This window comes from Salvelinus sp. IW2-2015, linkage group LG23, assembly GCF_002910315.2.
Source record: "Salvelinus sp. IW2-2015 linkage group LG23, ASM291031v2, whole genome shotgun sequence".
Lineage (NCBI taxonomy): Eukaryota > Metazoa > Chordata > Actinopteri > Salmoniformes > Salmonidae > Salvelinus > Salvelinus sp. IW2-2015.
Genome location: NC_036863.1, coordinates 41,416,954 through 41,440,917, shown reverse-complemented (window position 1 = coordinate 41,440,917; position 23,964 = coordinate 41,416,954). Strand labels below are relative to the sequence as shown.

The following is a 23,964-nucleotide window of genomic DNA, read 5'->3' as shown; positions in this document are numbered from 1 at the left end:
CATGCATTCTATACTGAACAAAAATATGAACCCATGCAACAATTTAAAAGATGTTACAGTTCATAATATGAGAATCAGTCAATTGAATTAAACTCATTATGCCCTAATCTATGATTTTCACATGACTGGTAATACTGATATGTGTATGTTGGTCACACATACCTTAAATGAAATGGGCCTCAGGATCTCGTCATTGTATTTTTGTGCATTGAAATTGCCATCGATAAAATGCAATTGGGTTTGTTGTCCATAGCTAATGCCTGCACATACCATAACACCACCATGGGGCACTCTTCACAACGTTGACATTAGCAAAGCGCTCATGCACACACACACACACACACAAGGCCATACACATGATCTGTGGTTGTGAGGCTGGTTGGAGTACTGCCAAATTCTCTAAAACAACGTTGGAGATGGCTTATGGTAGAAAAATGTACATTAAATTCTCTGGCAACAGCTCTGGTGGACATTCCTGCAGTCCACATGCCAATTGCACGCTCCCTCGACTTGAGACATCCGTGGCATTGTGTTTAGTGACAACTGAAGTGGCCAGCACAAGTGCATCTGTGTAATGATGATCATGTCTTTTAATCAGCTTCTTGATATGCCACACCTGTCAGGTGGATGGATTATCTTGGCAAAGGAGAAATGCTCACGAACAGGGATGTAAACAAAATTGTGCACAACATTTGAGAAGTTTTTTGTGTGCATGTGGAATATTTCTGAGATCTTTTATTTCAGCTCATGAAACTTAGAACCAACACTTTACATGTTGATGTTGATGTTGTTGTTCAGCGTAGCATAGATGGATACATCTGCAAGAGGCGTAAAGACACGGATATGCACCTCTGGACATCCTGTAGTTATGCCTATAGCCTTTTAGGTGTGTCATTAATAGCCTCACGTCGAGTCAGTCGTAATTAACCGGTTGTTGTCACGTGTGTCGCCTCTGACCAGGGGTTGGAGTGCCGTCTTTACTTCGTGCGGTGGGAGTAGCATCTATAGGCAGGAATCTGAAATCGGGCGCAGCTTTCTTTGCCACAGAAAGTGTCCCTACAAGATTGCGGGYTTAGGAGTTGAAAGGTGCAAATTACATTGATTAGGTCGAGGGGATAAGCATCTCCCAAAGGAGACAGCGAAATGACAGCAATCGAAACTCAGGTGCAATATGGCTCCTACATGACTTCGGAGCAAATCTACATGACCCAAGAGGATGATTGGGACAGGGACCTTCTGTTGGATCCTGCCTGGGAGAAACAGCAACGCAAGGTAATACTTTTTTTATCGGGTCATATTAATTGAGGGCCTACAGGTTGCATGGCATTATGGAAAATTACGATTCAGTCTTGATATCACGTTAAGACTTTATTCTCAATATTCATAATAGGGGCCTATGTAGCCTGCAGGGAGTAACATGGTTAGTGTGATCTCTGTGGATATGTAAAGAGTTGTCAGTGAACTCATTGAGTAAATGATTGCATGCACAATAACATTTTGGGGACGGTTAACATTCTCACTGATCTAATTCACTACTGGTCATTCAATCACCTGTTTGATTTGGGAAGATTGATTGCACATAATTATACCAGTTTATACTTCAACCTCTTTCTAATGGTCAGTGYTATCTGGGATCCTTGGGACATCCCTGCCCGTTAACCATAAMCCCTACCAAACCTTAGTCCTTACCTTAACCATKTTAAATGTCAACTTCAAAGAGGTAGGGTAGGGACATCCCTAGTATCCCAGATAGTTGTCATTGACCGGGGTAGGCTACATTTGGTTTCCCATCAGTCTTACAGTTTCTATATTTCAGAGAACGCAAAGTGAGAGACCGCAACAGATGGCAACACCAAGACGGTGAGACGTAGAAGTGGCAAGAGCGCTTGCTGCGTTTCAGACCTCCAAATAGACTAATGAACTATAAATACTTAACCTGTACCTCGCCCTTTCTATCATGTCCCTTCAGCGCATCAATCCCACGGCTACTTCTAGCGCTTTGCTTCTTCATCATTCTCTGGGGGTTTATGAGAGTATACCATGGTGGACTTATCCATTAAGGGCCCTACGTTTTTTTTAAAGTAAAAACCTCTAGAGCCTCACTGTGCCACTATGCCGTTGTATGTTTGTCAGTATCACAGCAAATAAGGTTTTAATTCTCTGGAACAACCATCATGCTGAATTCGAATTCACAATTTTTGGGGGGGTGCAGACATCTGACCGGAAGGTCCTCTTCAAGTGCTTAGGGATTGTTTGCGCCAAACACTGAAGAACAAAGGTGATGACTGTACAGGCGAACTTATTTCACATAAGCCTATGGAAATTCTTGGGGAGAAAAGTACATATTCCTGTATTATACTATGTATGTACATCTACACCTTTAATCTATTTTAGGTTTATGGTTGATGATGTAACACGTGTTTGGGTGTTCCCCTGACCCAGGGTGTGGTTTAGGGATTAGACCTAATCAATGTTTATGGAGGGCTGTCTGATCCTACCTCTGGTCTCTGGGCCCTGACTGCCACAGGACGGTCTGTGTCTGTCTGTCTACCTACCTACCACCTGTTAGATATCTGTTTGCCAAGCCTCCCGAGTGGCGCAGTGGTTKAAGGCACTGCAGTGCTAGCTGTGKCACTAGAGATCCTGGTTGCGAGTCCAGGCTCTGTCGCAGCCGGCCCGCCCGGGAGATCCATGGGGMGGTGCACAATTTGGCCCAGCGTCGTCCGGGTTAGGGAGGGTTTGGCCGGCAGAGATGTTCYTGTGACTCCTGTKGCGGGCCGGGCGTAATGCACGCTGACAGTTATAGATCTTTCGTTCTCATTGAAAGCAAGTCTAAGAAGCGGTARATCTGTTCTGTGTGCTATTTCTAWGTTTAATTTTTGCTTCTTTTACTTTCGGCTTTGTAYACCAGCTGMAAATACAATATTTTTGGTTATGGAAAAGATATTTCACAGCAGTTTAGATGGTACAATGATTCTCTACACAATGACTGCTTGTTTTGTCACATCAACTGAAATTAGGCAAACCATTCGAATATTAGCAGCCAGATTTCTGCATAGTGCATCTTTAAAGGTAATTTGGCCATTTTAAAAAGAAAACGCTCACATGCCCCCATCACTTGAATTGATTATTAGCTTGTGGTGGCTAAACTTAGCTGAMGTTTGTAGTGGACGTTWAAAGAACTGAACCATGGACTACAGTTTCTCCTGGCCCATACACTWCTTCCAAAGTGAGGAACCATCTAACATCAAGCTGTAAAATAGTGAACTACTCCTTTAAGMGTCTCTGAAGGAGTTGGGTTATATTGCTTTGCTCACACAATATTACATTTTAGAGCTTGCAAGGAAGTCATTTCACTGTACTTGTGCAYGTGACATTAAAACGTAATACTTGAAACTTGAAACATTTTTGCTGTATGGATGTTTGTCAGGTGATAAATTATGAAACCACAACTGCTTAAATGTTCTGATCAAGTTTCAATCACTTATCTTTTTTTCAGCACATGAACCAGTGGGATGTGTGTATTATAGTCCACTAATTGCTGTGTGAAATTACCAGCCTCTAAAACCATACCATCTCAATGTCTTATTGCGTAGTTATCAATTGGCTTTCCATGCCTCCACTGCGTAGTCATTGAATATTGTAACACCCTGATACAGTATGATGGAATGCAGTRAATGCTTTTGGGTGGTCCTGACCCAGTGTCACCACCTGTTTGCAATGAACTACAAGCCTGGCTAGCAATGAATTACAGCCAAATACACCAATTACAACTTCCTATGGTCATCGCGATCTATTATTAACCCGTGGAAATGGTTATAACATCAGGTGTATCTTGTCTCGCCTAGTTCACCTGTCATATCTATTTATTTTCTCCCAAGGGTAACTCAAACTATGTGACTGTGAAATCATGAATTACATTCATCTGAGCCGTTTTTCTACCTTCTGAAAGAATAGCAGGGAATTATGGGGGCTGACTCTGTCTGGAGGGAGGGAGGGTGTGGGGGCAAGATGGGGGAGCCTCTTACAGGCTGTGGAGGGAGGTGGCTGAGAAAGCCATCAGTATGATCAAATGGCAGTTGCTATTCCAGAAGAGGGGTCCTTGTAGGGCAGCTTCTATAAACTGCCTGGTGTGGCCCAGTAGGCCAATGGGGGTGGGGAGTTATCGGTGTCAGGAGTCGAGGTCACACAGGTATTTCTGATGACCCCATTTATATTAATTGCTTTACAATTGCAAGGCAAGTGTACATGGCAAAGGYCTTACTTTACACTAGGCAAGTGTCCAGAATGTTGACATAACTCACGATGGCAGAGAAGAGCCCCAATTTTTTTTTTAAATCCCAAGCTTGCTTGGTGCTAGCATTTCCAACGAACTCCTCAACCCCCCCCCAAATGCCAGTCAAGGGCCTACACAGAACTCTGTTGTAACCTTTTCTTACGAGTGTCTTCTGTATTCCAAAACACTGTAAATGTGCCCATTTATGGCTAATGTCATGCAAATACTTTATATTATGTAGGTGTTGGCCTAACTGTCTCCAATGTCCCATATAATCCACTGTCATTACGGATATCATTATAGATTTAACTAGTCTGGGAAAATCTATCAGATTCAGGTAAAGGGATCTTTATGATAAATCAATTATCTTTGACCAAAAGATCTCTGTTGACCCGCAGCTCCAAACTGGACCAACTRAGATCAAATGAAACTTCCTGTGTAAAGGTAACAAGGTCTTTGTACACACGTGGGACACCAGAGGGTAACCATGTCACTGTGAATGGACCTTGATGATGTCATTATTACAGCTATGTTTGCTGCTCTAGCAGTGGCCAGTGGTGGGATTTGGGAAATGRGGCATGCTTGATGTCCTAGGTGTTTTAGGGAGAGGGGGGTCCTTCTGTTAGGACTGAAATTGGATCCTCACTCTTAAAGTGGGACAGGCGTCATAAATTCTCACTGTCTCACTCACTGATTTTTGTCTTCCATAAGCGTAAACGCCCGAATTTTGATGTATTGTWTTTCGTGTGGTTTCTGTCTAATGAGATGCAAAATGTACTGCTTGTAGTWGTACCAATGCTACGTTGTTGCATAATGCTTTTGGTTCATCTGTTTTTGTTAAGTGAGTGCCATTTTACAAATCCTTGTCTTTCACTAGATACAACGTTGCATCATCCATAATTGCATGGACGTCTCCATATGTCTGTACAGTCTCATAAGACTCACTGTACTTTCGACACCAGAAGGCCTACAAATGATGCTGACGTTAGCCATTTAGCAGTTATAAATAGTCAATGGAGTTTCTGCAGCCTTCTCAAATGCTGCCAGACATACATGCAGTGCCCGCTGACTCAATGAGCTGCCGGGGCGCCACACTAGTTGACATGCTGTAAGTTATTATGCAGTAGTAATTAGCCTGGTCCCAGATCTGTTTGTGCTCTTGTCAACGCCATTGCTGTCATTGTCAAGCCAAACATAACAATGAGTGACAGGGAGTTGGCATGATAGCACGAACAGACTGGCACTTGTAGGTGGTTACCTTTTTCTGTTAGGCATTTTGTAACCTCGGTTAACTCCGAACTCTAATCTCACCCAATTTGGTCAGTTTCTCGATTGCGTAGTCAGTCCACGAGAAGTTAGACCTCTTGTATACGGTCTGACATGTAATGTGGTATAGCATAACTGTGTAGGGATGGGATTATCATTATAGCAGTGATGGGTGCTGCCCTCCCCCACGTTTTTAGAAATGATCATTCCTTGGAGATTCGGGCAGGATAGATGATGTCCGTTGCATTTTGATAGTCACTTGGCGCTTAGTACTCAGTCTATATAATGGGTTTATTACACTTAACATGAACCAAACCTATACAAGAAGGGGTGTGGAACAGGAACTATAATCATTCAACAACTCACCTCAAAGACTTCACTACAAGCATGGCATACCTGTGTTAATAAGGAACAATTGGCACTATGTTGCATGCTTTGGGGATGCTCTCATTCCTTCCTCAGAGATGACACTGTGGTACCAACATAACACAGACCCTTACTGCTGCAAACAAACCAATATTCCATGCATGCTGTTGGCTGTACACCTAAATGATGTCTTACATTTAACTCAGCGGTGGTGAAGAGACCCTTGATTTGACGTGATTCTTTTGTGCTTTAGGTTGTGATTTATGGATCCCTACACTTTCATTTAATCTCATACATGGTTTAGTTTCAGCCTGGTTACAACTCTTGCCAAAGCCTTTGGTGAGGAGCTAAGAGTGTGACTAATCATCTCTTGTTGTATTGTGGTTACAGCGCATTCGGAAAGTTCAGACCCCTTTACTTTTTCCACATGTTACTTTTACAGCCTTTATTCTAAAATGAATCAAAATAATAATAATAATCCTCATCAATCTACACACAATACCCCATAATGACAAAGCAAAAACAGCTTTTAGAAATACCTCTTTGCTATGACACTTGAAATTGCGCTCAGGTGCATCCAGTTTCCATTGATCATCCTTGAGATGTTTCTACAACTTGAATGGAGTCCACCTGTGGTAAATTCAATTGATTGGACATGATTTGGAAAGGCACACACCTGTCTATATAAGGTCCCACAGTTGACAGTGCATATCAGATCAAAAACTAAGCCATGAGGTTGAAGGAATTGTCCGTAGAGCTCCGAGACAGAAAGCACAGATCTGGGGAAGGGTACCAAAACATTTCTACAGCATTGAAGATCCCCAAGAACACAGTGGCCTCCATCATTCTTAAATGGAAGAAGTTTGGAAGCACCAAGACTCTTCCTAGAGCTGGCCAAACTGAGCAATCAAGGGAGAAGGGCCTTGGTTAGGGAGGTGACCAAGAACCTGATGGTCACTCTGACAGAGCTCCAGAGTTCCTCTGTGGAGATGGGAGAACCTTCCAGAAGGGCAACCATCTGCAGCCCTACACCAATCAAGCCTTTATGGTAGAGTGGCCAGACAGAAGTCACTCATTAGTAAAAGGCACATGACAGCCCGCTTGGATTTTGCCAAAAGGCACCTAAAGGACTCTCAGGCCATTTGAAACTAAATATTCTCTGTTCTGATGAAACCAAGATTGAACTCTTTGGCCTGAATGTCAAGTGTCATGTCTGGAGGAAACATGGCACCATCCCTACGGTGAAGCATGGTGGTGGCAGCATGATGCTGTGGGGATGTTTTGCAGCGGCAGGGACTGGGAGACTAGTCTGGATCGAGGGAAAGATGAACGGAGCAAAGTACAGAGAGATCCTTGATGAAAACCTGCTCAAGACCTCAGACTGGGGCGAAGGTTCACCTTCCAACAGGACAACGACCCTTAGCTCACAGCCAAGACGATGCAGGAGTGGCTTCGGGACAAGTCTCAGAATGTCCTTGAGTGGACCAGCCAGAGCCCGCACTTGAACCCGATCGAACATCTCTGGAGAGACCTGAAAAATGCTGTGCAGCGACGCTCCCCATCTAACCTGACAGAGCTTGAGAGGATCTGCAGAGAAGAATGGGAGAAACTCCCCAAATACAGGTGTGCCAAGCTTGTAGCGTCATACCCAAGAAGACTCGGGGCTGTAATCACTGCCAAAGGTGCTTCAACAAAGTACTGACTAAAGGGTCTGAATACTTATGTAAATGTAATATTTCAGTTTTTTTTTATACATTTGCACAAAATTCCCAAAACCTTTTTTTTTTTTTGCTTTGTCACTATGGGGTATTGTGTGTAGATTTATGAGGGGGTGGAAAAACGATTTAATCCATTTTCAAATAAGGCTGTATCGTAATAATATGTGGGAAAATTCAAGGGGTCTGAATATTTTGGAAGTCCACTTCATATTACCATAGTAATTTACACTGATACAAGAGTTGTGAAACACATATTAAACACAAACACACTGCAATGTTATTGCTTATTGCTGGCACCCCAATGGTGGAACAAACTCCCTCACGACGCCAGGTCAGCGGAGTCAATCACCACCTTCCGGAGACACCTGAAACCCCACCTCTTTAAGGAATACCTAGGATAGGATAAAGTAATCCTTCTAACCCCCCCCCCTTAAAAGAGTTAGATGCACTATTGTAAAGTGGTTGTTCCACTGGATATCATAAGGTGAATGCACCAATTTGTAAGTCGCTCTGGATAAGAGCGTCTGCTAAATGACTTAAATGTAAAAATGTCTTATAGTATGTGTTATTACTATTGAAAAAAGACCATAGACAAGGATTCCAATTCTTAAACTGATCTGGGCAGTAATAGAGAATTGTGGATTAGAGTAGTGCTAGCATAGCAATTCAAGCAGAAAGGGACTGGCAACCAAGTGTTCATTATATGCTGGCAACTCCCAGGTAATTGGTAGTCATGGAAATGGTGGCAGTACATACAATATATTTTGGGGGGAAATATTGATGCTGATGTGTAACGGTCCTCTTGTATTTCTTGCATGATGGGAGTTTTGAAATGTAGTGATTTTGGGGACACCGCTGTTATTTAGCTAAAGGCCAGACTCAGAAGTATATTTTGTTGCTCTTAATATTGTAACGACCCTGGGTTTATAAGCGCGGAAATCGACTCTGCCGCTTGAGCATGCTTTTGCGGCACAGTCGATAGCGCGCCGGACCTSGGGCTAGGAGGTCGAGGGTTCGAGACCTGCTCCCTGCCTGTTTCATTACACTGGTGTCAGAAGTGATCGGACCTCGCATCCACGACAGTGCGTGTGCTTGGCCGGTGAGCGYGTTCCTGTAAGACGTAAAGTCGCAAGCTAGCGCGAGGACGCGCTCTTTGAAAGGAGGGAGTAGTGTAACGACCCTGGGTTTATAAGCGCGGAAATCGACTCTGCCGCTTGAGCATGCTTTAAAAAAAGTGTAACGACCCTGGGTTTATAAGCGCGGAAATCGACTCTGCCGCTTGAGCATGCTTTTGCGGCACAGTCGATAGCGCGCCGGACCTCGGGCTAGAAGGTCGAGGGTTCGAGACCTGCTCCCTGCTGTTTCATTACAATATGCTATAAAACATTGTGAAAGTGTTTTGGTAAAAGTGTAAGCAAATGTCACTTTTTTCATGTGTGGGCTTGTATTGTTCTCCTTGAGTATCGGAAATCCCCAGAAGTGTCCAAAAGGATAGTAAAACAAGGAAAATTCTCCTTCTTGAAGACCTTTCCCACATCCCAATGAGACCAAAGGCTTTTTTTAAGCCTAGTTGTTAGRTTTTGGGTTACAGTTAGGTGTTAGGSGTTAAGGTTTAGGGTTAGGGAAAATATGATTTTGAATGGAAATCAATTATTGGCGTGTTTGTGTGTGTACAGTAAGCCTATATAACCTCATGTGTATGAGTCTGTGTGTCCAGCTACTGTAGATATTCATGAGTGTTTGTGTGCTGATGTTTTCTTTGTGTGTGCAGATTCCCATCTGTTTCCTCTGTCTGAGCCCTCAGGCTTACGTGTGCCATGCCATTGTATTAAGCGTGCAGGCCCCGTATTCTTACCCACAAGGCAATTCAACAGAATGACGCTGAGACTCCCATTTTTCACTTTAACACTCTGCCAAACAAAAAACATTGATTGCAAAGTTAAGCAAACCATGCAGCTATATGCACAAGGACAACTTTGAACAATTTCCACAGAAAATTGTACAATAAACACTTACTCGAAGAACATTGCAGATGTAAGGTTTGGTAGCAGAATGACAGTCAAATCTCCCTCACGTTTTCACGAAACTTGGTGAAATATCTACTCTGAGTTGAGAGGCAAAGATGTCAGCAGGAAGAATGGGGTGTCAGCTATATGACACCTTGAGTTTGAAAAAAATCTATTTGGGTTATTGAACTAYAGTAAGTGAAGTGGATTAACACCCGGTAACAGAATGACATTATGGGTCCCTGATCTGTACTATACAGAAATACATCATTATGAATCTCATTTTCTTCATGGTGATGTATCCTGAATAGGTACACAAAGGTAGAAAATGTTTTCTATCCTTCTTTGCATATTTGGGGATTATTCTAAAGAGCTCCGTCCTCAAACAAGACCAGATCCTGTAGGTCCAGAGCAGAACCAAGTCTTTACAACTACTTTTTAACATCCATGGGAGTCCGCTGTCAGTCGGTGCGCAATGGGTCAGAGGGTTTGTTAGTAAGTGTCAGTAAGAGCCGGGAGAGGTGACATTAACTAGAGAGACCGGAGAGGGTTGTCCAGACTGATTTCACACTCTTGCTTTGACCACCACGCGACAGAAAGCAAATTAAATAAATTATGAGCTGAGCATAACAGTAGGCCAGTGGWAGGGAGGACAGTAGCAGGTGACCCAACTGTGGTTTGGGACTACTACGAATTCTCATTGTAGCCAATTCAGTTGCAGTCATTCTGTTACCAATTTGCGAACAGAATGAGGCATTTTAATCCCTTAACACTTGGGTTTATGATGTATTATCAGTAAAAACACAAACTAATTGGTAGGTCTACCTCTTACTTGTTACTTCTGTGAACTTTCATTATTCTCCCCCATGAGGGAGAGAAATTAGAAAATATCCAGAATGACAAGACACTAGGCAATATATATATATATTTTTTTATATATTTAAATGTTATTAGTTGTCAGGGGTCTTTACTTCAACATGATTGTGTTTTGATGTATTTCTAATACCCTTTAAGACTTTTTCTGGTAGATGTTTTCTAAGACCCCTTTTCCATCTGACAAGAAATCAAAGCCTTTGCTTATTCCACATTTTTGGGATGGAACATTTTGGGAAAATGTATATATGCCGTAATTTAAAAAATACACTCCTAGCTTTAATTTGACACCAAATTTGATGCACTCCTATGAACTTCACATGTTATTGCTCATGGGGCTTTTTACACGGAAACACCCCCACTAACAACAATGGTTAGTAGAGAGCAGGTGGGCTCCTGCCAGATGACCCAGTGACTCAGGYCTGCATGCCTGTGGAGGGTGCTAATCCCAGTGCCAGCCCAGCTCCCTGGCGTGCCAGGCCCAGGCCACAGTCTCTCACTGGCCTTAGCCCCATACCTAGCCTCGTTTCCCAGGCTTCCTCACATTCAAGTGAGGAACGAGAATTGGAAGGATGACATGGCAGGACTAAAGACCCGCAATGTTACCAACAGGGCTCCACAATGATAGCTACTGTATTTTTCCCATAGTTCCCTCTGGTGTAAGGTAATACGTTGGAGAAGCTRTTGCCCTCAGTGTCGGCAACAGGCATGGTTTCCGGTGGAGTTTCTTTGCTTCAATGCTCAGTTTAGCATTTTTCTGAAGGATGGTTTAGCCTGGAAGTTGTATTAACACCTTAGTGTTAATACAAGTGCTAGTAATATAGTCGTGGCTTGGTACAGTTACTCTCAGCTAGAGAAAGAGTTGCTCAATTACTGAATGGYGTGGTGTGCCGGTATGGGAATTTGTGTTATGTTTGTAATGTTTAATGGTTCAGCTTTAGAAGCAGGTCATTGAGACACACATCTTGTAGTGAGGCCTTGTTTGTTATTCTGGCTTTATGTGCAATAGATATTTGGACATGAGTTACCCCCCCCCAGCGAGCTCAGAACTCAGTAAAGTTGTAGTTCAACACTGGTTATGAATTAGTCTAGAGATTTCTTAACAAGGTAGGTGTCGGGTAGGGATCGGCCATTTTGTTGTGTCAGTATGAATGCCTCTTTGGTCCAAGTCTGTTTCTTGCTAATGTCTTTCTTTTTTTTCTTTCTTTTTTTACCCGTGTCATACACAAGAGATCCATTCCATGTTAATATTCTTTCCAGAGTTCTTTGGCATTTTTTGTTATTCCTTTTACAAGTAAATTAAACATAATGATCGTGAGGAGTTGATCCAGCATCCATACGAAGGTATTTTCATTTGAATGAATTCACCGGTAATAAAGAGGTTTTGCAAGAGTGGTCACTGCCTKTCACTGATTTTAAAAAGGTTAATAGTTGTACTATCCCATCCCAAATCCCCAGTGGGCGAGATAAAGGTGTTACTGAAAATCTAACATTGAGAGTTGTTCAAAAAGATCACCCCCCCCCTCTCTTTTTTTCCCCAGCATTCCCCTTCCCCACACTGTTGGTTGAGAGTGTCTGCTGCAGGAATGCTGTGCTGTCAGCTGTCCCCTGGCTACCCGATATAGCCTCCTACACCCACTCCTTCTCCTCCTTCTCTCCCCCTCCTCCAACCCGGTCTAAAATTGGACATCAATGGCAGTAGAGGGTGATTTGGGGGGTAGACACCTGCTGCGGAAGAGTCTCCTCTTCCAGCTTTAAATCAAATTACGTTGGGCCTGAGCATTCTTCAGTCTCTCCATTTCGCTCTCACGATCTCTCACTCCACTCCAGTTTATGGAAAACGGCACATGCTGTGTTTTTATCTATTTCTTAAGCCCGTCGATAAATGCAAAACCGATTTGGTCTTCACAACTTCCAGCGGCTTCACTCTAGGTTCAGTCCTTCCCGCAGACTCTGTGTTCTCTGCGTTGTATTGCCTCAGCAGCTTCTGCATCACATTGTCATGTGTTCAAAATAGTATCCCATTACTATGTATTCTTCAAAATGTGTTAAAGCTATATCACAGTCTTAGAAAAATAGGTAAATCCCGTACTCATAAATGAATGGGAATACTGTATCATTTACCCCGTGCCTTTTTTTTGTCTCAATGATTTATATTTTTCGACAATACAAATGGCCACTCCTATCAGTGGGTGTTCTGGTCAGTGGGTGGGCTCGCCCCGAGACACCGGCAGGGCGAAGCCCTCGGCCGAAGGGATTGCCCATGGGCGAGAAGGACCGAGCCCCGCCCAACGCCCGGGCGGGCACGGAAGCGAGCGCACCCATAACCACCAGTACCAGCGTTTACAGCGAGAAAACAAAATATGAATAACGACGCAAAGCATACAATAATCACATCCATCCTCACCCCTGATTTGGAGGTCCTCAAACATTTATACTGTGCATGTGTGTATGTATTAATTCCAACCTTCAGACAGATGCAGATCAACCCATATTTCCCAGTAAATGGTCCTTCTACCATTTCCTCTTTCAATACATCCCTCCATTCTCTACCATGGTGTCTCACTAGGGACTTGATTCTCCCCATCTGCAACATTTCTGCCGAAATTGCCCCAAAAATAACTGACCCTTGACCTTTACCCAAGAGCACAATGATATTTCCTKTTGACTGACTGTGGTCCTTCAAATCCCCCAACAATACAGTTGGCAGGTCCAACCACAACCATTCCTGGGCCTGATTCCAAAAACAAGCCAACGATGGACAGTACCAAGAGGGATGATCTATTGATTCTGTTTCTGCGTGGCAGAGTCTGCACCGCTCTGACTGTTCAATGCCCCATACACTGAGCATTCTTTTTATAGCGAGGATTTCACATAATAGCTTCAATTGAAAAGAACGAATTGATGCTGTTTTGTATATCAGTTCATAAACCTGATGCCATGCTATTGGGACATCGGAAATATGTTCCCAACTACCTTGACTTTTATGCAGCATAGTTTTACTCTGTCTTTGTGTAATAACGTTCATACCGAAGGGGTGGTTGTTGTACGTGTAGTTTTAGCTTGCAAGTCTGTTATACTGTTCTACACAGTCTACATTGGTTATGACAGATGGTGTCTCATTTTATATGAGATCATTGTGTACTGCAGCTTTCAAGTTGAGTATTTTTCTAGAATTTGAAGTAACCAAAGTAGGATCAGTAGTAACTTAGATATGTTGACCCATGACCCCTGAAAAGACACACATGGCCTGTTAAAGGCCTTTCATAAGTGAAGCATAATGGATTTTGGCMCAAAATATTATGAAGTATTCTAACACACACTCTCTCTCGTCGCTCTCTCAGACCTTCACCGCCTGGTGCAACTCTCACCTGCGTAAAGCGGGCACACAGATTGAGAACATTGAGGAGGACTTCAGGAATGGGCTCAAACTCATGTTGCTGTTGGAGGTCATCTCAGGTAGTTGGAGCCTACAGACAGAGGGCTCAATTACTGTGGAACATTGGCGTTTCACTCCTTTCTGCATGGTGAAATGTCTAAATACATTTCACAATTTCCATTCACTTACATTAACGCTAACCAATGTGTCCTTGTTGTGTGTTTGTGAATGTGCAGGTGAAAGGCTTCCCAAGCCAGACAAAGGCAAAATGCGTTTCCACAAAATCGCCAACGTGAACAAGGCCCTGGATTTCATCTGCAGCAAGGGAGTCAAGCTGGTGTCCATCGGTGCCGAGGGTGAGACTCGCACCCCGAAACCCTTATCTTCTCATAGTACTCGTCTACTTCCTGCAAATGTATTTCCACGTCTTATGTCTCTATCGTCCGATCTAACTGACCCTTGACCTCGGCAGAGATTGTGGATGGTAATGTGAAGATGACCCTGGGGATGATCTGGACCATCATTCTGCGTTTCGCCATCCAGGACATCTCTGTAGAGGGTGAGMACTCTTCAAAGACACAAAGCCAAMMCCYYYKRRSMMCYTWACAATTCGTCATTCATATATGTGACATATGCAATAGGCATTTCTCATGCTTAGGGTTATTTCTATGCTATAAAGGGATTTTWWWWWAWKTAAATAAAAAAATCCTACCTTACRTCATTGTGTGTGTTCAGAGACCTCTGCTAAGGAGGGTCTGTTGCTGTGGTGCCAGAGGAAGACTGCCCCCTACAGGAATGTCAATGTGCAGAACTTCCACATCAGGTGAGCAGCCACTAATCTGTTCTGGTCACATAGCTGGCTCACAACATGTCACATACATTCTGTAGTCACTGATATGTGTTTTAGTCATGGTTTAAATCCGGAATGTTCTGAATCTGCGCAGTTGTTAGAGGAGATTCTTCATCTCACTATTACACTTTCACATTTTCTCCTCGCTCCTTCACACATCCTGTGTTTACCTCTTTCACAGATCCTATGCATTCATCTCTTTTGTTCCTCCTTTTCGTCTTTGATTGATTTGTATATCATTCTCTCCATCTATCTCTCTCCCTGGGTCTGTGTCTCAGTTGGAAGGATGGYCTGGCACTGTGTGCCCTCATCCACAGACACAGACCTGACCTCATTGACTACTCCAAACTGCGCAAGGTGCTGTCACTCTTCCCACCCACATCCCTGCATGATTGGTCCGCMCCTCTCTGGTCCACACTCAGCCAGTCTCTCCACTTGCCCACACAAACATCACTCAAACAGCCCGCACCATTGTCCACGCCCGTAGTCTGAACCTTTGTAATGTATTTCTTGGTMATTTTGATTCTTCTAAAAGCTCTTTGTTCTCTAAATGAACAGTGGTGAGGATGGAGGAACTGGCATAGACAACTGAACTGTGCTTTGGCTAACATTACTGACGGACCGATTCTGTTAAGGCACTGGTTTGAAGTAACAATCGAATACCTGCTCGAGTTGGTTCAGTTTACTATTCTTTAAAACAGTGCATGTTTTATATGAATTGACACAACAACAGACCTTAAAATKATCCAGCATCATCTTCCTAAGGAGAGAATGACTAAAATGGCAATAATGCATGGAGTGGCTTCAGACGTGATTACAATGTGATGGACTATGATGATAACTAATTCAAAATCTTAGTTATATTATCTTTAAACGTCATGAAACAAAAAAAAACAAGGACCAAGGCACCATTCATATAATCAAACGGCTTATCATTACAATTTATTATGTTCAACGCAACAGAGATTTGAAAACTCTGACACGTTTCGKCAGCGTTGCTTTCGCCAGGGAGTACAATGATACAACGTCTTCTTTTGAACAGACCGTGTTCCAACCAGTATTTCTGACATGGTGAATGGAAAGCGAGCTGCCAACGTAGTTCAGAATGGCTATGAGTGCATCCTGTCTGCTTTAACTGTTACTGGTCTTTAGCCTCTTACTCACCGAGTACTGTGTTTTGTGTGTGTGTTTTGTGTGTGTGCATCTGTAGGATGACCCCATGGGCAATCTCAACACTGCCTTCGAGGTGGCAGAGAAGTACCTGGACATCCCCAAGATGTTGGATGCAGAAGGTAAACAACCTTTCCTACAGGACTCCAAGAATCTAAGTTATACAGCACATCTGGAATGTATTCAGACCCCTTGACTTTTTCCACGTTTTAGTTACGTTACGGCCTTATGCATTTCCCTCATCAATCTGCACACCATACCCCATAATGACAAAGCGAAAACAGCTTTTTAGAAATTTTAGCAAATGTATTTAAAAAAAAAATTAACTTATTTTACATAAGTATTCAGACCCTTTGCTATGAGACTCGAAAAATTGAGCTCTGGTGCATTCTGTTTCCATTGATCATCCTTAACATGTTTGTACAACTTGGAGTCCACCTGCGGTAAATTCAATTGATTGGACATTATTTGGAAAGGCACACACCTGTCTACATAACGTCCCACAGTTTTTACAGTGCATGTCAGAGCAAAAACCAAGCCATGAGGTCGAAGGAATTGTCCTTAGAGCTCTGAGACAGAATTGTCTCAAGGCACGGAACTGGGGAAGGGAAATGAAAAATGTCAGCATTAAAGGCCMCAAGAACACATMATTCTTAAATGKAAGAAGTTTGGAASCACTAAGAATCTTCCAAGAGCTGGCCGCCCGGCCAAACTGAGCAATCGGGGGAGAAGGGCCTTGGTCAGTGAGGTGACCAAGAAACCAATGGTCACTCTGACAGAGCTCCAGAGTTCCTCTATGGAGATGAGTGAACCTTCCAGAAGGACAACCGTCTCTGCAGAAYTCCACCAATCAGGCCTTTATGGTAGAGTGGCCAGAAGGAAGCCACTCCTCAGTAAAAAGCATATGACAGCCTGCTTGGAGTTTGCCAAAAGGCACCTAAAGACTCTCAGACCATGGAAAAACAAGATTCTCTGTTCTGATGAAACCAATAACGAACTCTTTGGCCTAAATGCCAAGTGTCAAGTCTGGAGGAAACCTGGCACAATCCCTACATTGAAACATGGTGGTGGCAGAATCATGCTGCGGGGATGTTTTTCAGCGGCAGGGACTGGGAGACTAGTCAGGATCAAGGGAAAGATGAACTGAGCAAAGTACAGAGAGATCCTTGATGAAAACCTGCTCCAGAGAGCTCAAGACCTCAGACTGGGGCGAAGGTTCACCTTCCAAMAGGACAACGACCCTAAGTACACAGCCAAGACAACGCAGGAGTGGTTTCGGGACAAGTCTCTGAATGTCCTTGAGTAGCCCAGCCAGAGCCCGGACTTGATCCCGATCAAACATCTATGGAGAGACCTGAAAATAGCTGAGCAGCGACGCTCCCCATCCAACCTGACAGAGCTTGAGAGGATCTGCAGAGAACAATGAGAGAAACACCCCAAATACAGGTGTGCCAAGCTTGTAGCGTCATACTCAAGAAGACTCGAGGCTGTAATCACTGCCAAAGGTGCTTCAACAAAGTACTGAGTAAAGGGTGATGTATATATATATTTTTTTCTAAACCTGTTTTTGCTTTGTCATTATTGGAAATTGTGTGTAGATTGATTTTAGAATAAAATCTCAAATTTTAGAATAAGGCTGTAACCTAACAAAATGTGTGAAAAGTCAAGGGGTCTGAATAGTTTCCAAATGCACTGTATCATTATTAAGATGGATCTTAGCTGCTGACAAAAAGCACACATTTTCATAAGCGCTCATATTGTCTGAACCAAAATGAGAAACAAATGTTTTCTCTGGATATCTATGGCAATAATTTAGACTTTTTCTTTCCATTTGAGATATTGTGAACACCCCAAAGCCCGACGAGAAGGCCATCATGACCTATGTGTCCTGCTTCTATCATGCCTTCGCTGGAGCCGAGCAGGTGAGGTTTTCCCAATAAATTACTGGGAGTTTATATATGGAGTGTGCGACTCACTTAATTTTTTATAGTTTGAGGTTTCCTCACTGACCACCACTACGTAGCCTTTCCCCTTAGAGATCCAGCCTGGACATCCTCCCTGACCTCTGTTCTTGTGTCCTAGGCTGAGACGGCTGCCAACAGGATCTGCAAGGTGCTGGCTGTCAACCAGGAGAACGAGAAGCTCATGGAGGAGTATGAGACGCTGGCCAGTGAGGTGGGTGGGCAGCCTTTTTAGTTTGGCCTGTTCTCGGTCCATTCCAAATAATGTCCTTGTGTTAAGATGGCTTCAGTGGATGCGTCTCGGTACTACCCTCTCCCCTTAGCTGCTGGAGTGGATCCGTCGCACCATCCCCTGGCTGGAGAACCGTGTGGCCGAGCAGACCATGCGCGCCATGCAGCAGAAGCTGGAGGACTTCCGTGACTACCGTCGCGTCCACAAGCCTCCCAAGGTGCAGGAGAAGTGTCAGCTGGAGATTAACTTCAACACCCTGCAGACCAAGCTGAGGCTGAGCAACAGGCCCGCCTTCATGCCCTCCGAGGGCAAGATGGTGTCGGTACGTTCCCCCCCCCAGCCACCCCTCCCGTTAACTCGCCCTTTCACTCTCATTACAGTCATATGGTCCCTTGTCTGTCGTGTTCTCATTCACTGAGCCCCTGGTTTGTCTCCCCTCAGGACATTGCCAATGCCTGGAAGGGTCTGGAGCAGGTAGAGAAGGGCTATGAGGAGTGGCTGCTCACTGAGATCCGCCGCCTGGAGAGGCTGGACCACCTGGCTGAGAAGTTCAAGCAGAAGTGTTCCCTGCATGAGTCCTGGACCTCAGGTATGGGGATGGAAATGGAAAGAGCAGAGGGGAGATTCTCAATTATCTCAAATCAAGTGGAGGGTTTGTGTTTTGTTTAGGTTGTAAAATACCTGCTCTGAACTTTGTGTAATTGGTGTAAACGGATTTCTACTTGCGTTTTAGTCAGTGTGGGTGTGTCTCTCTCTGTGGCCTTCAGGTAAGGTGGAGCTGCTGTCCATGAAGGACTATGAGTCTGCCTCACTGATGGAGATCCGTGCCCTGATGAGGAAGCACGAGGCGTTTGAGAGCGACCTGGCCGCCCACCAGGACAGAGTGGAGCAGATTGCTGCCATCGCCCAGGAGCTCAAGTAAGAAAGAGCGAGAGAGRGGGAAAAGAGAGCCACTGAGAGACAGACAGACTGAAAGACTGATCGAATGATAAAGATGGGGGGAGAGAGTGAGTGTGTGAGAGAAAAGGAAGAAAATCCCCCTTCCTCTTTTGGTCTGAAATTACTCCGATACTAGCTCATAATCTCATATACTTCATGTCCTAGTGAGCTGGACTATCATGACGCCGTCACCATCAACGCCCGCTGCCAGGGTATTTGTGACCAGTGGGACAACCTGGGCACCTTGACCCAGAAGAGGAGAGACTCACTGGAGGTACCCTGGAGACAGACAGGCATTACCCTGTTTCTCACCTCCACATAACACCGTGCATTCCTACCCTCTATATAACCTACCTTACTTCCAGTAAATAGGCTTCGGAAGTTTTTATAAAAAAATAAATAATAATAATTCAGCCTCCATACAATTCTGGGATGACCTCAATTACCAGGTTTTAACACCGACTGGCTTGTGTGTGTGTGTGTGTTTTTTCAGCGTGTGGAGAAGCTGTGGGAGACCATCGACCAGCTGTACCTGGAGTTCGCCAAGAGAGCAGCCCCCTTCAACAACTGGATGGACGGAGCCATGGAGGACTTACAGGACATGTTCATTGTGCACAGTATTGAGGAGATCCAGGTAGGAGGCAGAGGGCATGATAGGTGGGGGGGGGGTCCTTGTTACATCCATTTATCATTCCTTCACTTCCTCCTCTTCATCGTTCCCTTTGCTCCTCCTCTTCCTCAGAGTCTGATCACAGCCCATGACCAGTTCAAGGCCACCCTGCCAGAGGCTGATAAGGAGCGCGTTGCAACCATGGGAATCCAGAATGAGATCGTGAAGATCGCTCAGACCTACGGCATCAAGCTGTCAGGAGTCAACCCCTACACCAACCTTTCYCCCCAGGACATCACCGACAAATGGGATGCTGTGAGTACATGTCCATCTCTTTTTGATATTGTCTGCTCAGGGAGAGCGATTGACCCCTCTCGTTCTAGAGACGAGCWTTAAGCAAACTCAATGCAACGATTCTTTGGTTATCATTCAAACTTCAACACTGATCCATCAGGGTGCGTCAAGCTCCAGGTCCAGTCATCAATTGTTGTCYGTCAACGTTGCCTCTCCTTTATCTGCCGTGTGTAGGTGAAACACCTGGTGCCCCTCAGGGATCAGATGCTGCAGGAGGAGGTGGCCAGGCAGCAGTCCAACGAGAGGCTGAGGCGCCAGTTCGCTGCCCAGGCCAACATCATCGGACCCTGGATCCAGACCAAGATGGAGGTAACCAATACCCCACAGCTCAAACTCACGTCTTCATTAGATTATTCCAGATCTGTTTTATGAGTGTTCGAGCATATCCTCTCAAGACCAAGTCAACGAATCCTGTATTAACACACCTTTTTATGTGATGTGTGTGTTTGGTTTGATCCTATGGAACCCGTGACTCCCTTTTAAAACAGTTGCTATCCTGGCTGAATAAATGAAATGAAATTAATGAATGGTGATGAATAGTCATTGTACTCTAACCACAGCCCCTCTTTCCTCCTGTAGGAGATCAGCCACGTGTCTGTGGACATCGCCGGCTCCCTGGAGGAACAGATGAGCAACCTGAAGCAGTACGAGCAGAACATCATCAACTACAAGTGCAACATCGACAAGCTGGAGGGAGACCACCAGCTCAGCCAGGAGTCCCTCATCTTTGACAACAAGCACACCAACTACACCATGGAGGTACTGCCACGGGGTTCTCATCTTTATGCCCCCCTCTCCCCACCTTCTCTTCTCTCCCCCCTCTCTCTCCTCTCTTCCCCCCCCCACTCTCTCCTCCTCTCCCTGTCTGTATTGTAGACCTCTGTGAAGTCTTCAGATTCTAATCCTGTGTTCTCCTCTCTCCTCCTCTCAGCATGTGCGTGTGGGCTGGGAGCAGCTCCTGACCACCATCGCCCGCACCATCAACGAGGTGGAGAACCAGATCCTGACCCGAGATGCCAAGGGCATCAGCCAGGAGCAGCTCAACGAGTTCAGAGCCTCCTTCAACCACTTTGACAGGGTAAGACCGAGCTTGAGCTAGGTATCGGTTACGTTTAATGTTACATCCCTTTCCTGCMCATGTGGCTTAGTGATCTTTGTTTTTCCTTTTTGTAGAAGAGAAATGGTATGATGGACCCAGACGACTTCCGYGCCTGTCTCATCTCCATGGGCTACGATCTGGTGAGTYGGACTGCTTCAGGACCAGTTTTGACAACTTAGCGACTTTGTCGCTATATTTAGCAAGTTTTCAGACCCCCTCCAGTGACTTTTATTGGTAAATGATTCTAGCGACTAATTCTTCTACTTTTCAGGCTGAGGGGGGTTTTGACACTGAGGGGTTTCTATGGTTTTGACAGCATTTAGAGACCTTTTTCCACTCAATTCTGCCGCAARTRAGTGGGAGAAGCTGTCTGTGCAACAGAAGTTACAGCAACGGCATACACATTGGCAGAGAAGCACAAATGGARGGGGTGTGGAGCGGGAGAGGGGGGCGAAAACGCTATACCAGGCAGAGGAGAGGGGCTGAAAACGCAATGCCGGGGACCACAGCTTTTACAAGGCAAATTAGTGCCGTGACTTTATCTAGAGACAAATCAAGGAGCCAATAGCAGAGCTCACTGAAATTGTTGGCAACACTGTTCAGGACCCAGTCATTTGAGGCAATGGACAATGGCAATGGTTTCTCTGTGTGAGTAATTATGTTGTACTTATATAATAACTTCTTCCTTCCCCGCTCTTTCTCTCTCTCTGTCCCCCAGGGTGAGGTGGAGTTTGCCCGCATCATGACGCTGGTGGATTCCAACAACACAGGTGTGGTGACCTTCCAGGCCTTCATCGACTTCATGACMCGCGAGACGGCCGAGACGGACACCGCCGATCAGGTCATGGCCTCATTCAAGATCCTGGCCTCCGACAAGGTGAGTTGGGCGGCACCATTATTGCACCTATTCTTCTGCGAAGTCTGCCACAGATTTTGGTTGTGTTGTGATGTCGGTGGTGGGACCCTTGATAACCCTTGTTGACCTGTGTCCTCCCCTCCCAGACATACATCACAGTGGAAGAACTGCGCAGGGAGCTGCCCCCAGAGCAGGCCGACTACTGCATCAGCCGCATGACCAGTTACATCGGCAGTGGCGCACCCCCAGGCGCCCTGGACTACATCTCCTTCTCCAGTGCCCTGTACGGAGAGAGCGACTTATAAACACAACCCAGACACCCTACTGTTCTGTTCCCCTTAACCTGTCCCATCCATACCCACATACTGTACACCCACCCAACTCCAAGACCACCCACCTGTACACCCACCCAACTCCAAGACCACCCACACAACTCACTGGGAGGCTTTGCTCCGATGCCCTGAACTTCATTAGTAACCGTCATGTCAACCAAGAACCCTTGAGAGAGCAAATGTGTACTTTCACAATATCAGGATTCCTACATTCATCACGGTCTGTAGTTTATGATTCACAATGTTTGGCCCAGCAAGGCCACTGTAGACTGTGAGTAGTTAAACTAAGGCACTTGTATCAGGACCTTTTTAAAAAGTGCTTCTTCTTCTCATTGACTAAGGCACTAGGAGCAAAGCCGCCCTCATACTCACTCAGGCGACTTTTGTTTTGGAGAAGGAAAAAAAAAAAAGTACTTTAAGGAAGGAACTTGGTGTCAGATGTCGCTGATGCATGCTATTTTTGTGTCACTAGTTCCATCCAACTCTCCTGTCCTACTGAGCTGTGAGGTCAATGTCAGGTTTGAGGTCAAATCACTACATCCAATTTCACTACTTGCAGGTGTGAAGTATCTTAGGGTATAGTCCAGGATGTTTGTGTGTGGGAGAACTGACTGTAGGGGGGGAATACAAGTATAAGGAGTCTGACAGGAGGAGGGATAACGTACTGCAGTAGATATCATTGTTCTTCCTCCACTGGTCAAGTCTAACTGTAGGGAAGGCTTTAGGAAAGCTCTTAAGTTAAGGTTAAGCATGCRCTAGAACATGACAATGAGATAAAGCTATTTTATTTAACATTTATTTAACTAGGCAAGTCAGTTAAGAAAACACATTCTTATCTACAATAACGGCCTAGGAACAGTGGATTCACTGCTTTGTTCAGGGGCAGAACGACAGATTTTTACCTTGTCAGCTCGGAGATTCAATCTAGCAACCTTTCGGTTACTGGCCCAACGCTCTAACCACTAGGCTACCTGCCGCCCCATGCATGTGCATTGGAATTTCCTCAGTTAATGAACACATGTTAGTGTCATATGCATTGTATGATGAGGATGAGGAGCAGAAAGTTGGAGAGTTTTACAGGTGGATAGTAGAAAGGCATCTCAGACACTCAACTGAATAAAGTGCCCGAGTTCAACTGTCCTCATGTACTGTTTTTGTTAGTTGCGTTTAGCCTAAGCTTGCCCATAATCTCCCTATCTTTTGTCTTTTAACAGTTACTCCTGACAATACTTAGTGGTACTCTTTGAATCTGTGGTACAACAGCTTACAGGCCCCTCAAAGGTTTAAACAGGAGCATTTGGTTCTGAAGATCTCATCCATGTCCTCCACCCACAATATGACAAGCGGATACATTTAGTTATAGATACACTTGAGTTTATTTAATTGACCTTTTTATTTATTCCTTGTATGTTTCCGTCTTTTACGCTTTAATGACAAAACAGAAAAGTCTTCAATCTTTAAACAAAAATAAGTGAGATGACTGCTTTAAGCACATTGGGACAAAGGTGTATCTGCAGTGCAAAGTATATATAGTACATRTACCATATAAAAATACTTGCTTAACAACCACAAGCTTTGATGCAGACAAGTCTGCAAATATTCTAGATTTCTGTGGTGTTTATTTCAATGACAACCCATGCTATGCACACATTCACAAGCATTCGGGCGTGCGCACAC

General features: G+C 44.6%; 1 protein-coding gene and 1 long non-coding RNA gene across 3 annotated transcripts; one reads left to right on the top strand and one right to left on the bottom strand.

Moving 5' to 3' along the window:
• The first annotated feature begins 984 nt into the window (after positions 1 to 984).
• Positions 985 to 22,571, top strand: LOC111950543 (alpha-actinin-3). Of its 2 annotated transcripts, XM_023968181.2 has the most exons (21): positions 985 to 1,272; positions 13,850 to 13,964; positions 14,121 to 14,240; positions 14,357 to 14,443; positions 14,620 to 14,707; positions 15,013 to 15,091; positions 15,945 to 16,026; positions 17,741 to 17,826; positions 17,987 to 18,079; positions 18,189 to 18,419; positions 18,539 to 18,686; positions 18,865 to 19,015; positions 19,202 to 19,310; positions 19,530 to 19,670; positions 19,779 to 19,961; positions 20,175 to 20,309; positions 20,580 to 20,759; positions 20,932 to 21,078; positions 21,174 to 21,239; positions 21,818 to 21,976; positions 22,102 to 22,571. In XM_023968181.2, exons 1-21 carry the CDS (start codon positions 1,144 to 1,146, stop codon positions 22,258 to 22,260), a joined length of 2,688 nt encoding a protein of 895 aa, XP_023823949.1. In that variant the 5' UTR covers positions 985 to 1,143; the 3' UTR covers positions 22,261 to 22,571. The 2 variants fall into 2 exon arrangements, with proteins under 2 accessions (XP_023823949.1, XP_070290732.1); XM_070434631.1 differs by having other exon boundaries at positions 1,047 to 1,272; positions 13,850 to 14,240.
• On the bottom strand, positions 22,220 to 23,005 carry LOC139022920 (uncharacterized). The gene is made up of 2 exons (XR_011473992.1): positions 22,385 to 23,005; positions 22,220 to 22,352 (listed from the first exon to the last, which is right to left on the bottom strand). It is a non-coding gene; the product is annotated as an uncharacterized lncRNA (long non-coding RNA).
• Between the last annotated feature and the right edge of the window lie 959 nt (positions 23,006 to 23,964).